The 13,092-nt window shown below is 63.3% G+C and overlaps 1 protein-coding gene across 5 annotated transcripts in view; it reads right to left on the bottom strand.

Moving 5' to 3' along the window:
* Nucleotides 1-1,604: 1,604 nt before the first annotated feature.
* The window catches only part of ELFN1 (extracellular leucine rich repeat and fibronectin type III domain containing 1), a 42,719-nt gene continuing 31,231 nt past the window's right edge, over nt 1,605-13,092 (bottom strand). For 2 of the 5 annotated variants that reach the window (XM_037057944.1, XM_037057945.1), the window contains exon 3: nt 1,605-4,462. In XM_037057944.1, the coding sequence (XP_036913839.1) occupies nt 1,752-4,193 (2,442 nt within the window). In that variant the 5' untranslated portion in view covers nt 4,194-4,462 and the 3' untranslated portion in view covers nt 1,605-1,751. Of the gene's footprint in view, nt 4,463-4,708; nt 4,775-4,870; nt 4,899-8,557; nt 8,640-13,092 lie in introns of those variants that run through there. The other 3 variants (XM_037057946.1, XM_037057947.1, XM_037057943.1) reach the window with 3 other exon arrangements.

Consider the following 13,092-nt stretch of genomic DNA (forward strand, 5'->3'; position numbering starts at 1 on the left):
TTCTTCATGGGAAACTTAAATGAGGAGGGGTTCGTCTGGATGGGGGGTGTCCCCGCACAGCAGAGAGGGCAGTTGGCAGGTGGACGGCTCCAGAGGGCAGCCCGGACTGTGGATGGGACGCGGACTTGGGAGGTGGGCCTGGCCCCAGCAGATGGTGGCCCCAGGGGACTTGCACTCCTCATGGCCTGGCTCTGACTCCTGGGCAGGACAAGGGGACCCTGTGGCTTTGGCAACTCAAAGTGCAGGAGCCACTGAGGGGACTTCGTCTGGGCTGGTGTAGGGACCTTCGTCTCCGGTGGCTCTGGGCCACCAGTCCTGTGCCCAGAGGGAGGCCCTCCCCGCCTGGCTCACTGGGCATGGCCACACCTGCTGGCCAGGTAGGGTCCACAGGGGGGCATGGCTCAGGCCCCAGCAACCAGAGGACTGTGGGTGGGGGCAGTCAGGGCACTTTCCTGGGGGGGTAGGGCTCTATCCACCACAGGGGCCGCCCCCAGTCACGGCCCCCACCAGCCTCTCACACCCACCCACTCACTCACAGCCTGTCCCATCCACACCCGCCTCCCCGGCCACCACACACCCACACACCCCCTCACACCCCCTCAGCTGTGGCCTGCACCCACCTGGCCACAGACCCACCCATGGCCATGGGCCGATCCTGGGCCCTCTGCTTCTCCCACAGGCTCACTCCCGTTCTCTCCGGACAGGGTGGTCCCGTAACCAGAGCCCCACCCCGGACTCCCATCGGTGCAGCCACCCGTCAGCCAGACACCAGGGAGACCCTGACCCTTCCCCTGAACCCCCAGTGCAAACTCCACACACACAGCCGGTGGTGTTTTCCTTTGCAGAATTTTTTTTAGTAGACGTCTTTTTTCTCTCTTGTTTTACAGCAAACATTGCAAATATAGAGACATTTCTTCTGTACATCGGGACGACGGTGCACAGCGTGGGCAGGGCCGAGCACGCTGGCCCGCACCCCTGCCAGCCACTCTGCGTCCGCAGGCGCACCCCCCCTCCCCGAGGCCCCAGCACGTCCAGAGGCCGCTCAGCTGCCGGCCGTCACTCTGCTCCTCGGTGGCCTCCGCCAGTGGCAATGGAGAGACGAATGCACAGTCCATGGAGCACAGTCCACGGAAGACAGCAACGGGGACCACGCGGGGGCTGGGGCCTCGCTCCCCGCGCCCGCCGTGCCGTCTTCTCACGAGAACTTGACTTTTATTATGTTTTTAAAAAGGAAGGAGCGAGAGAGAGGAAGAGAAGGCAGAGAAGAGTCAAAACAGGAAAAATACTGAAAAAGAAAGTTCCCCTCCCCCACCCCATCCCTAAGACACAGTTTTCCGAAGTCCCTGGTGTGGGGGTGTGTGTGTGTCTGTGTGTACGCACGCCCACACAGTGTGCGTGCAGTGTGTGTGCAGTGTGTGCCCACGTGTGCGACAGGCAGCTCCACCAGGACAGTGGCCCTGGCAGGTCCCCCTGCTGTTGTCACCGTCGGTGCCCCCTCCCCCCTCTCTCCATGAGGCCCACGCCTCACCTGCCGGCTCGTGTGTGAATCTGTGTGTCTGTGTGTGTCTACACGTGTGTGTCTACATGTCTGTGTGAGAGTGTGTGTGTATGAGTGTATATGTGTGTGTGTGTGTGAGTGAGAGAGTCCGTGTGCGGTGCACGAGAGTCTCTGGGTCACGAAGACCTGCGGGGGGTCTCGAGTCCTTTCTGGTCCAGTGGGCATCCCGAGTGCCGGGCGCAGCCGGGGGTGCTCAGGACTTGTGCTGGGCCGACACGCCCTTCCAGTAGTCCAGAATGTCGTGCAGGTCCTCGTCCTTGGCGAATTGCACCTTCTTGCGCAGCGCGTGGCCGGCCGCCACGAACTCCTCGTCATCCTTGTGCCGCCGGCGGCTCAGGCGGAGGCGCTCCCAGATGCTGAGGGAGGCCCTGCAGGTGTGCTCGGGGCTGGAGGTGTAGCTCAGGTGGCGGTACTGCGGGGACAGCGGCGAGTAGGCCAGGTCGCGAGGCCGTGGCCGGGTCAGCGGCTCCAGGATGGACGCCTTGCGGCCGCCCAGGGCCTCGTGGGGTGGGAGCACGGGTGGCGAGGGCGTCTCGGCAGGGTGGGAGCCAGGGTAGGAGTGCCGGTGCTCGCCGTACTGGCGGCCCTTCTCGGCCTCGGCCCGCAGCACGGTGGCCGCGGGTGTCACAGTGATGATGGCGTCGGCAGCGGGCGAGCTCTTCTCGATGTACTTGGCCTCGGCGGCAGCAGCCTTCTGCGCTCCGGGCGTCTCGGCCCCAAAGGCCCTGGGGCTGCGCGAGGAGCTGCTGGAGGAGGTGCTGGGGCGCGGGGGCCCAGGGGCCGCCTCCACACTGTGGTGGCGCTGCAGGCTGCGGCCGAAGGCGTCCTTGTACGCGGGCGACAGGAAGCCCTGCTTGCCGGCCCGCGGCTCCGAGGGCAGCACCAGTGGGGGCTCAGCCGCGGCCCCCGCCTTGCCTCCCGGGAAGGCGGCCGCCTCGGACTTGAGGGCGTCGATGCAGTTGTTGATGATCTGGTTCACCTTGTCCACCTCCTTGGCGATGGTGGAGATCTCGGCCACGGGGCTCTGGCTGGCGGGGCCCGGGCGGCCCGGCTCGCAGTCCCGGCGCTCGGCCGGCTCCCCGGTGCGCACCTCCAGGTAGGCGCCCTTGCTGCCCTTGGGCGTCTCGCTCTCCGCCAGCTTGTACGGCTGCACCTCGCCCCCCACCGCTGGCATGAACGGGAGGCGGGTCACGGCCTCGGGGCCCAGCAGCGGGCCCTGGGGCAGCGGGGCCAGGCCGGGCGCCTCCATCTCCGGCCCGTACTTGAGCTCGATGATGGTCTTCTTCAGGCTGCCGGCTGCCGCCGCCGCCGCCTTGTGCTTCTCCTGCTGGCGCCGCCGCTTGCGCAGGCAGTAGTAGACGGCGCCCAGCACCAGCACCATGCCGAAGAGGCAGCCCAGGACGGTCATGATGTAGTGGGTGGCGGTGGAGGGGCTGGGCGCGGGCCCCGGCGGGCTGGGAGGCGGGGGCAGGCAGAGTGTGAGGCAGGTGTGGTTGTGCAGCAGCCCCGAGCTGGCGGACACCACGCAGTAGGTGTAGTTGGTGAGCGTGTGCAGGTTGGTCAGGCGGATCTCTTCCTGCGGCTTGGTCAGACGCGAGACGGTGGACGGCCGGCTGTTGTTGAAGTGCTCCAGCGTGTACATGCGGTTGAACGGGCTGGGCAGCCGGACCGTGAGGGTGGCCGAGTTCTGCGTCAGCTGCTTGACCTTGATGAGGGGACGCACCTCGGCCTGGGTGGCCAGCGTGGGCAGGGCCACAAGCGCGGTGGTGCCGTCGCCCGAGAAGCAGTCCTCATCGGCGCAGGGGGTCTCACTGGGCTCGGGGGGCGGCAGGGACGGCGGGCGCTCGGGTGGGGGGCGGGGCTCGGCCACGTAGTCGCCATGCGTGCACACGGCCTGCAGGGTGCCCAGGATGCTGCGCTGGCCGTGCCGGCCCCGGCCCAGCAGGAAGTAGCCGGCGTAGGGCGGCGGCGCCTCGCACTGCATGCGGTCGTAGGCCTGTGTGGTGTTGGTGAAGACGGCCAGCCAGCGCAGGAAGCCCAGCAGCTCGCAGGAGCAGTAGAAGGGGTTGCTGTAGAGCTCGCAGGCGGACAGCCGCGCCAGGCCGGCGAAGGTGGCGCTGTGCAGGCGCTGGATGCGGTTCATGGACAGGTCGATGTTGACGATGTTGGGGCACTCCCAGAAGGCGCCGGGTGTGACCACCTCGATGAGGTTGGCCTGCAAGTACAGGTACTCCAGCTTGCCCAGCCCGCGCAGCGCGCCCTCCGTGAGGTTGCGCAGCCGGTTGTAGCCCAGCTGCAGCACCTGCAGGTTGAACTGGCCGGAGAAGGCGCCGTCCTCGATGTAGGCGATCTCGTTCTTGGTGAGGTTGAGGTACGTCAGGTTGCCGAAGCGGCTGAGCGCGGCGTACTGCACGCTGTGGATGCGGTTCTCGTTCAGCCGCAGGTCCACGATGGTGCTGTTGATGTGCTGAGGGATGGCCTCGTAGGGCGGCTGGTTCTGGCTGCAGATGGCCAGCCAGACGAAGCCCTTGTCGCCCTCGATCAGCCAGCAGTCGCCACGGGCCAGGCCGCCCGCGTGCAGCAGGGTGGCCGCCGCCACGCACAGCCACAGCGTGCCCCAGCGGCACGGGGCCATGGCGGGAGACCCCGCTGTGCCTGCCCAGGGGGACCGGGTTGGAGGCAGGGCAGCAGCCCCCAGGGGGAAAGCAGGGAGAGGGCCCACACTTTCAGCGGCGTCCTGTCCCAGGCCGCATGGTCACACTGCCAGGGCTGGGAGCAAGTGCCCCAGTCACGGCCAGCCACCTCTCGACATGCTCCTGATGCGCACCTCCGCCACCACAGATTCCGTCCCCATCGGCCTGGGCGTCTGGACAGCCGCTCCCCACGCCTCCAGCTCAGCTGGCCCTGCGGGAAGACAAAGGAGAGGGACACTCAGGAGGCGGCTGGCATCCCCAGGCCCAGGGGTCACCTGTGGCCCTGCACTCAGCTGCGCTGCCCAGTAACACCTGAAGTCACACAGCTGAGGAGTGACGGGCCACTCCGCAAAGACAGAGGTCCCGTCCCCCAGGGGCCTGGCTGGGGCTCTCCCAGCTGCCTGCAGCGGGGAGCTCACTCAGAGCTGCCAGAGACCCTCCCGAGCCCCAGACCCACCTCCAGCGAGGCACAGGTCAGGCCCAGGACAACGGCCCTGCATCTGAGACCCCCTGCGGTGCCGTCCTGCTGGGTGCCACTCTGGCCCCCAGGTAGCAGCCGGGAGGTTCACCCGAGAGACGCGGCCTCTGCACCTGCAGGGGCCCTGGCCGCTGGACTCACCCTGGCCCGCCGCAAGCTCCTCCCGGGGAACGAGCAGACCAGGGCATGTGTGCGGCTTGTTAATCTGGGGATTTACAGCGGCCGCGTGGCTGTCTGTGGGCTGGCTGATGGCCAGGCGAGTGCGTTTCACTGATACCGACTTTCGCAGCCAGTCTGCGGGAGGCGGCTGGAGTCAGGAGCAGAGTCTGAAGTGAGATGGATTTTCCCCCCTGGAAACTTCAGGAGGAACAGTGTGATCTGGCCCCCAGGGGAGAGCTGGGCTCTGATTTAAAGACGAGGGAGGGATCGGTGGGGTGGGGGTACTGCGGATCTGACGGTGCCCTCCTCTCTCCCCAGCTGGCGCCTGCCCAGCCCCGTGGCAACCTGGAATTTATATCCCCAGGCACGGAGGGCAGAGTCGGGCATCAGCAGGCTGACTGGAGGCAGGCTCCGGCCCTGGCCTCGGGTGGGGTGCTAGGGGAGGCTCTGCCACCCAGGAAGTGTGGCGCCTCGGCAATAGCGATCATAATCACCGTTAATCTCTCGCTCAAAATAACCCAAAGTCAGGTTAAGGAGGATTACAAGGGCCCAAAGAACCCTTATCACAGGCAGCAATGGCTGCCCCGGCTCCCCAGCCCCTCCCTGCCCCACTCCCACACCCCAGGGTGCCAAGGCGGCCACGGAGCCGCTGCTGGGCAGGGCTGCCCCACACATGGGCTGCCACACACGTGTGCTGGGCTGTGCCTGCACACACACTGGTCTGTGTGCACTGGGGTGACACAGCTCCATCCCGGCTCCCGTGGGCGGGCGGCACCCCGGAGGCCCGACCAGGCCCCTGTTGCCACCACAGTCCTGCCCCGAGTGTCAGTCTGGGAGTGTGTGCTCGTCCTTGGCACCTGGTGAGTGGCAAGCGGTTCTGGGGACAGTCTCTCCTCTCTGTGCACCCAGCACCCAGCCAGGCCCCCTCCACCAGCTGGCTCCCGGGATGGACGCAGCGGGGGTGTGGCCCAGGCCCTGGGGTGTCCCTCTCTCTCTGGGCCACCATGGTTTGCTCTCACCCTGGTGCCCAGCACCTGCCCTAGAACCTGGGCGGGGAGGGAGCCAAGTGGCCAGACGGACAGGGTCTCTTCACCTCCCGCCTGTCCTAAGGTGGATGTGGACATGACCCTAGGGGCTGCCCCCCACCAGTGTGGCCAAGCAGCCCACACCCCAGGAAGAGTCCCCTCTGCCCCTTCTCCAGCCCCCACCATCTCCGCCTGCAGGAGCCCCCAGTGCTCTCATTGCACATCTTACTCAAGAGGGAAACTGAGGCCCAGACAGGAGAAGGCCTTGCCCAGGGTCACCCGTGGGTCATCCCAGAGGACCCTCGGGCTGCCGGTGAGCGGGGGTAACGGGAAGCCCTGAGGCCTGAAGCAGGCAAGGCCTGGGGAAACAGCCGTCTGCGGAACTCGCCAGGTCACCCAGGGCGGCTCTGATCCGACCAGGGACTGTCCTCAAGACAGCCCTTCCCGGTCTCAAATGACTCACTGGTCCTGTGACTCACTGGGCCCCACCCTCCACGCCCCTCACACGTGTNCCTCGGGCTGCCGGTGAGCGGGGGTAACGGGAAGCCCTGAGGCCTGAAGCAGGCAAGGCCTGGGGAAACAGCCGTCTGCGGAACTCGCCAGGTCACCCAGGGCGGCTCTGATCCGACCAGGGACTGTCCTCAAGACAGCCCTTCCCGGTCTCAAATGACTCACTGGTCCTGTGACTCACCGGGCCCCACCCTCCACGCCCCTCACCCGTGTGCACGGCCGCACGCCTGTCCCGTGCACAGTGAGTTCCACGTGAAGCAGCTGTTCCCCGAGCACCTGCGTGTTGTCCTCAGTTCACAACACACGGGCCCCCCCCCCATCTGGTCTCGCCCTCAGCCTCTGCACACAGGGCACAGCCACCTGCCTCCCTCCGCAGCTGGGTTGTGGGCCCTGGGCGTGGCGGGCCCCTGGGGAGCTCCAGGCCTGCGGGGAGTCTGGGGAGAAAGAGGGAGCCAGCGCCCTGCCCTGAACCCTGCCGCCAGGCCTCGGTTTCCCCGCCTGGTTGAGCTGGGAGCCCTGAGGGCTGTCCCCGGCCAGGGCCTCTGCATCCCCACACTGCCTCTCGCTCGCATACCCGCCCCCCTGCAGGAAGGCCTGTCTGGAGGGCGAGGGGGACGGCACGCTCAGGGCTGGTCACGGCCACCCGAAGCCTGTGTCACCACCAGTGGAAGAAAGAAACACGGTGGTTCCAGGCTTTTAAACTGCTGATGGCTGGATTTGCATAATTGTCCCCACGTGCTGGGACAGGAGCGCATCCATCTGAAAGTAGCATTTGCCACCTCCATCCCGGAGCCTGGATGGGGGAGAGGCCGGGCGGGGGTGGGGCATCTCCACCTGCAGAGGGAACCTCAGGCCAAGGAGGGCTGGAGCGGGGAGAAAGTTCTAGATCGATACCTTTTCACTGTTCCAACACTCCGGCGAGAGGTCGTGTTGACCCCCTCGCACTCGCCTAGCTCTGTGCAGCAGCCTCGGAGCCAGCAGAGCCGACCCCGGGAGCTGCCTCGGGCCCAGACCCCCAGGCCAGGACGTGCGCTGGCTCTGCCCCCCTCTGGCTGTGTGACCCCCGGCTGTGTGGGGAGCATGTGGCCCCGTCCAGGCATGCCTGTCCTCGGTGGACAGCACAGGGGACACACAGTTTGGGGCAGTGTAGGTGGCCAAGCAGGCCAGCAGGATGCCTGCCCCTGGTGGTTTACACTTCAGCAAGCCCAGGGGCCAGGGAGAGCGGTCTCATCCAGACCTGCCCCCCTCCACCAAGGAGGCTGGCATGGGCCCCAGAGCTCCTAGCACCTGGCCTTGTCCTCTCTGGGGAGGGGGGAAGCCATCACCAACACCACATGCCCCCCACCAGGGTGCCGGGGGGACAAGAGGGTGAAGTATGGAACCTGGGAAGGGCGCTGGGTGACTGACACCAGCCCTGACCGCAGGTGGCCTCCCCCGTCCCCCCAGAGGCTGTGACGAGCAGACGGGGGTGACCACTCACCTCCTCAGGGTCTCCCAAGGCCCAAGTGCCCACTGTCCCTCAAGCCCTGTCCCTGTTTCCCCTGATTCAGGCATCAGGGCGACCCGTCAGACAGGGACACGGGGGCCTGGGAAGGTGGGGCCTCACCCAGGACAGTGCCCAGCTGAGGCCCACGAACATGCCTTCGCCATCCCACACGTGGCCTGCTGAAAGCGCCCGTGTCCCTGGGGCGCCTGCGGGGCCCTGGAGCCCAGGGCTGCGTGTCGCTCCCCCCCCATCCTGCCGGGGAGGACACCCACTCCCTCCGCCCACCAGGAGCTCCGGGCTGCAGAGTTAATTAGGAGCCCAAACACTTAATGGTCTGTTAGCCTTCCGCTGGGCATCTTTTTAAATTAAAAAACATGATGCACAGCAGCAGCAGAGGGAGAAATCACTCGGCAACGGTCTCCAGCTCTGGCGCAGCAGGGATGCGCGGGAAACAGGCGGCTGGCCGGCCGGCCTCCAGGGACCAGGGCGGCACGTGGTCCCCCCAGGAACATCTGTGCACCCCCTGCCATCAGGACGCGCACCAGCGAAGCCAGGCCAGGGTCTCAGAGGCCACGCACGGGACCGCTGGCAGCACTGCCCATCAAACACTCACACCCTGGCAGCGGGAAGTTCTATCTTTAGTCTGACCTGAATCTCTCCACTTGTCTTGAGGGATGGCCAGTTGGAAGCTCCGGGCAAAGATCTGCTTGTTTGCCAAGTCTCAGCAGAACCCTGACCTCCAAGTGCCCCCACTCCGGGGAGGCCCCTGTGGGGGCCCCGGGGTGCAGCGCCCCTCCCGCACACACAGACAGTGATCGCTGCCATCGCCAGGCCTCTGCACCACAGGCCCCGCCTCCCGCCCCCGAGGTGGCGGGAACTGAGTGACAGTGCGTTTCCTGGCCACAGTTCATGGTAGGCGAAGCTGCCGGCCCAGGTCGTAGTTAGCCGTCCGCCCTCAAACACCACATTGAAAAGGGAAGTAGAACAAAAGTTCAGCCTGAGAGCAGGCGGGCCAGACCCACTGCGCCCTGACGGCCCCTCAGTGGGGACACAAGGCCGCTGTGGCCAGGAAGGGGGCTCTGAGACCCGGCAGCGCAGGCCACGACGGTCCCCTGAGCCACTCTGCTCGTCCGGTCAGACAGGGGCTCTCCTCTGTGCACTCCGGAAAGTTCCATCACAGCCCCCTAGATCCTGGTGGAATGCTGGCAGGTAACTCCCTCCTGCTGTCCAGGGCTCTCTGCGCCCCCAGGCGAGTGGGGCGTTGAAGAGCCCAGCACCACAGCTGGCCATACCATAGACCCCAGGACCCCCGGTCAGGAGGCCCCAGCCGCGGGCACCGGTACGGCAGGGGCAAAGGCCCCGCCCCCAGGCTCTGCTCCGGCGACCCGCACACCCACCCCTGCAGCCCGGGCAGCCCCGGTCCCACTGTGGCCTCCAGCCTGCCCGGCCCAGGCCAGACACTGGTTGGCGCGTGCCGTCGAATCAGGGCATGTTCACGGCCCCCACCCCGCGACCCCCGCGGCGACCCCAGACTGTACCCACCTCTACCCACTGCAGGGTTTGATTTCCGACACCCAACGCTGGATCCCCCGGGAAAGTACTTCCAGGTGTGAGCGAGGATCCAAACTGACCTCTGAGCCCGAGCAGGCGAATACCAAACGACCTCGTCCCTTCTGCTGAGTGGTGACGGCTCCAACCCAAGCCTGTCCCCGCCTCCTGCTGCAGCCCTGCTGGGCTCCCCAGGGCCCTCGCGAGCGTCCACGTCCCCAGCCGGCCCACCAGGTCCGGCTGACGGTTCGGCTGGCCCTCCTCCGCGCCGGCAGACCCACGTGCCCTGCATCTTCTCTAGGCCGATTCTTCCACCTGGATGAGAACCGCCCCCACCCCCTTCCTGGTGTCCTCGTCCGTCCAGATCGGGGCTGCCCTCTGAAGTCCCAAAGCTGCGGCACTGCCCCACCCGGGCCCTGGACGTGGAGGTGGGAGCCCCATTCCCGTGCCCCTTCCCATCCGAGTCTGCGCCCACCCGCAGCGGAAGCGTGGCCGGACGGAGCTCGCCCACGCGGACGCCCGAGGAGGAGCCGCGGCGGAGTGTCCTCCACAAGGCCTCCCAGCCCTGGTCAGTGGCCGCCTTTCACCGCAGTCTCCCCGATGCGCACTCCCCTGGGGCCTGTGCGGGGACCCTCTCCTCGCTCCCGGGGATTGTCACACGCACCGCCATCCTCTGCGTCCCCGCAGGCCCCTCCTCTGGAGCCTCCAACGGGCTGGATCCACCCCACGCTGGCTCCGGAAGGGCCTGCGGGTTCCTGCGGTTCCCACGGGGCGGCGCCCTCTCAGCCAGACCTCGGCGCATCCTCCCCGGGGCCCTGCGTTTTCTGGCAAACTCAGCCCTGGGACTCCCTGGGGCCTCCCGCCTTCCCGTTGCCAGTGGGGGGCCGTTTACTCCATTAGGTTCCCGCGGCTCTTTGCTGGTGCAGACGGAGACGACTGACCATGCGTGCGCGTCTGAGATGCAGCCCAGCAGCTTCTGAGGCCTCGGGGTTAACTGCCTTCGCCCCCGGCTCTCCCGGGTTCTGAGGTCTCTCGGTGCTGCAGATAATCACGGTCCTTCCCCGTGAACCTGCCGTTCAATTCCGTTTCATGTCTTATGGCTGCGTCCACAGTTCCTGCACGCCGACAAAGGCACTGCTGGGGATTCTTCATATAAAAGTTTCTAAATAGGAACCACTAAAATCCCATCATTTAGAACGGTGCTGGCTGTTAAATTCAGGCGAGGTCTCTTCTGCGATAACAGGCCCTTCCCAGGTCCACTATTTTCTTTAATTTTTTAAAAGCATATAGTTTATTGATTGTGCTATTACAGTTGTCCCATTTCCTCCCCACCCACATTCCCCCCTTCAGTTCATGTCCACAGGTCGTACATGTACGTTCTTTGGCTTCTCCATTTCCTATACTATCCTTGCCCTCCCCCTGTCTATTTTCTACCTACCATCTATGCTGCTTATTCTCTGTACCATTTCTCCCTCTCCCCACCCCTCCCCGCCGATAACCCTCCATGATCTACATTTCTGTGGTTCTATTCCTGTTCTAATTGTTTACTTTTTGTTTTTGTTTTAGGTGTGGTTGTTAATAACCGTGAGTTTGCTGTCATTTTATTGTTCATATTTTTTATCTTCTTTTATCTTCTTTTCTTAGATAAGTCCCTTTAACATTTCATATCATAAGGGCTTGGTGATGCTGAACTCCTTTAACTTGACCTCATCTGAGAAGCACTTTATCTGCCCTTCCATTCTAAATGAAAGCTTTGCTGGATAATCTTGGATGTAGGTCCTTGCCTTTCATGACTTGGAATACTTCTTTCCAGGGCCTTCTTGCCTACAAAGTCTCTTTTAAGAAATCAGCTGATAGCCTTAGGGGAACTCCTTTGTAGGTAACTGTCTCCTTTCCTCTTGCTGCTTCTAGGATTCTCCCCTTCTTTTTCATCTTGGGTAATGTAATTGTGATGCGCCTTGGTGTGTGCTTCCTTGGGTCCAACTTCTTTGGGACTCCCTGAGCTTCCTGGACTTCCTGGAAGTCTATTTCCTTTGCCAGACTGGGGAAGTTCTCCATTTTTCGTTCAAATAAGTTTTCAATTTCTTGGTCTTCCTCTTCTCCTTCTGGTACCCCTATGATTCGGATGTTGGAATGTTTAAAGTTGTCCCAGAGGTTCCTAAGCCTCTCCTCATTTTTTTTGAATTCTTGTTTCTTCATTTTGTTCTGGTTAAATGTTTATTTCTTCCTTCTGTTCCAAACCATTGATTTGAGACCTGGTTTCTTTCCCTTCACTCTTGGTTTCTTGTGCATTTTCCTTTATTTCAGTTTTCATAACCTTCACTTTTTCCTCTATTTTGCAGCTATACCCAACCATTTCTGTGAGCATCCTGATTACCAGTGTTTTGAATTGTGCATCTGATAGGTTGGCTATCTCTTCATCACTTAGTTGTATTTTTTCTGGAGCTTTGATCTGTTCTTTCATTTGGGCTATTTTTTGTTGTCTCTGCACACTTTTTACATAGTAAGGGGCGGAGCTTTAGGTGTTGACCAGGGTGGAGTGACCCATGTCACTGCCTTGTGTCACTGTATGTGGGGGAGGGGTCAGAGAGGGAACAACGCCACTTGCTCGACTCTCTGCCGCCTTTCAGTCCCCTTCCCCACTTCCCACAAGCAAACTGGGCCCCTCTGGTGCTGATTCCCAGGTGGGTGGGTCTGTCCAATCAACTCTCCTGTGAGGCTGGGAGTTTCTCCCAGCACCTCAACCCCCACGGGTGTTTTCAGTCAGAGGTTCTGAGGTTTTATTTCCCCCTCGCTGGAGCCCCGGATTGTGGGTCTGTCTTGTCCCCCAGTTGTTCCTCCTGGCTTATCCGCACCTGAATGTGGGACCACCCGGGTCCCCCAGCTGCCACCTCACCGAGAGTCCTCCCCACCCGCTGCCCATCTCCACCCCTTGTATCAGTCTGGATGAATGTTTCCTGTCGGACTTCCACGCAGTTTGATTTCCTGTCCGTTCTGGTTGTTTTTTGTCTTTAAATTCGTTGTTGTCCTTCTTTTGGTTGTGTGAGGAGGCGCAGCGTGTCCCATACGCCTCCATCTTGGCCGGAAGTCCCCTGGGTCTACTTTAAAATCCGAGCCTGGCATGGGACGTCACCACGCGCCTTTGTCACTTACTAACACGGCATCACGGCCGACCCACCGACACGGTGTGTTAATAGAGTTCTCCGATACTAAGCCACCGTTGACTCCTTTCCGGAAATCCTGCGTGATCGTGGCAGGTCCCCTCTCTGGTATCTGTGGCACTGGGTCAGCTGCTGCCTCATTCCCGGTCTCTGACCAGCATCCCCGACACACTGTGTGGGGTGGAGCCGGCTGTGCAGTTCGGGGGTCTGGTGCTGTCACTTCCTCTAGGGCACCGTGCTTGGCAGAGCCATGCGGGCGAATACTGTGGCCCACTTGTGCGTGAACGGCAGTCACCTGCAAGGCACAGGACTCAGGGGACGCTCTCAGCAGCTCAGGGGGTGGGGGCAGCTCATTCAGTGAACTCCGGCCTCAGGGAGGGGCAGGGCAATGGGAAGACTGACCCAGGGGGCGCTGCAGGACCACCCCTGAGGACCACTGTCATGGGGCCTCTGACCTCTGTCCACATCACCCCG

Source organism: Sturnira hondurensis, unplaced genomic scaffold (assembly GCF_014824575.4).
Source record: "Sturnira hondurensis isolate 20B ecotype Veracruz unplaced genomic scaffold, ASM1482457v3 Scaffold0009733, whole genome shotgun sequence".
Lineage (NCBI taxonomy): Eukaryota > Metazoa > Chordata > Mammalia > Chiroptera > Phyllostomidae > Sturnira > Sturnira hondurensis.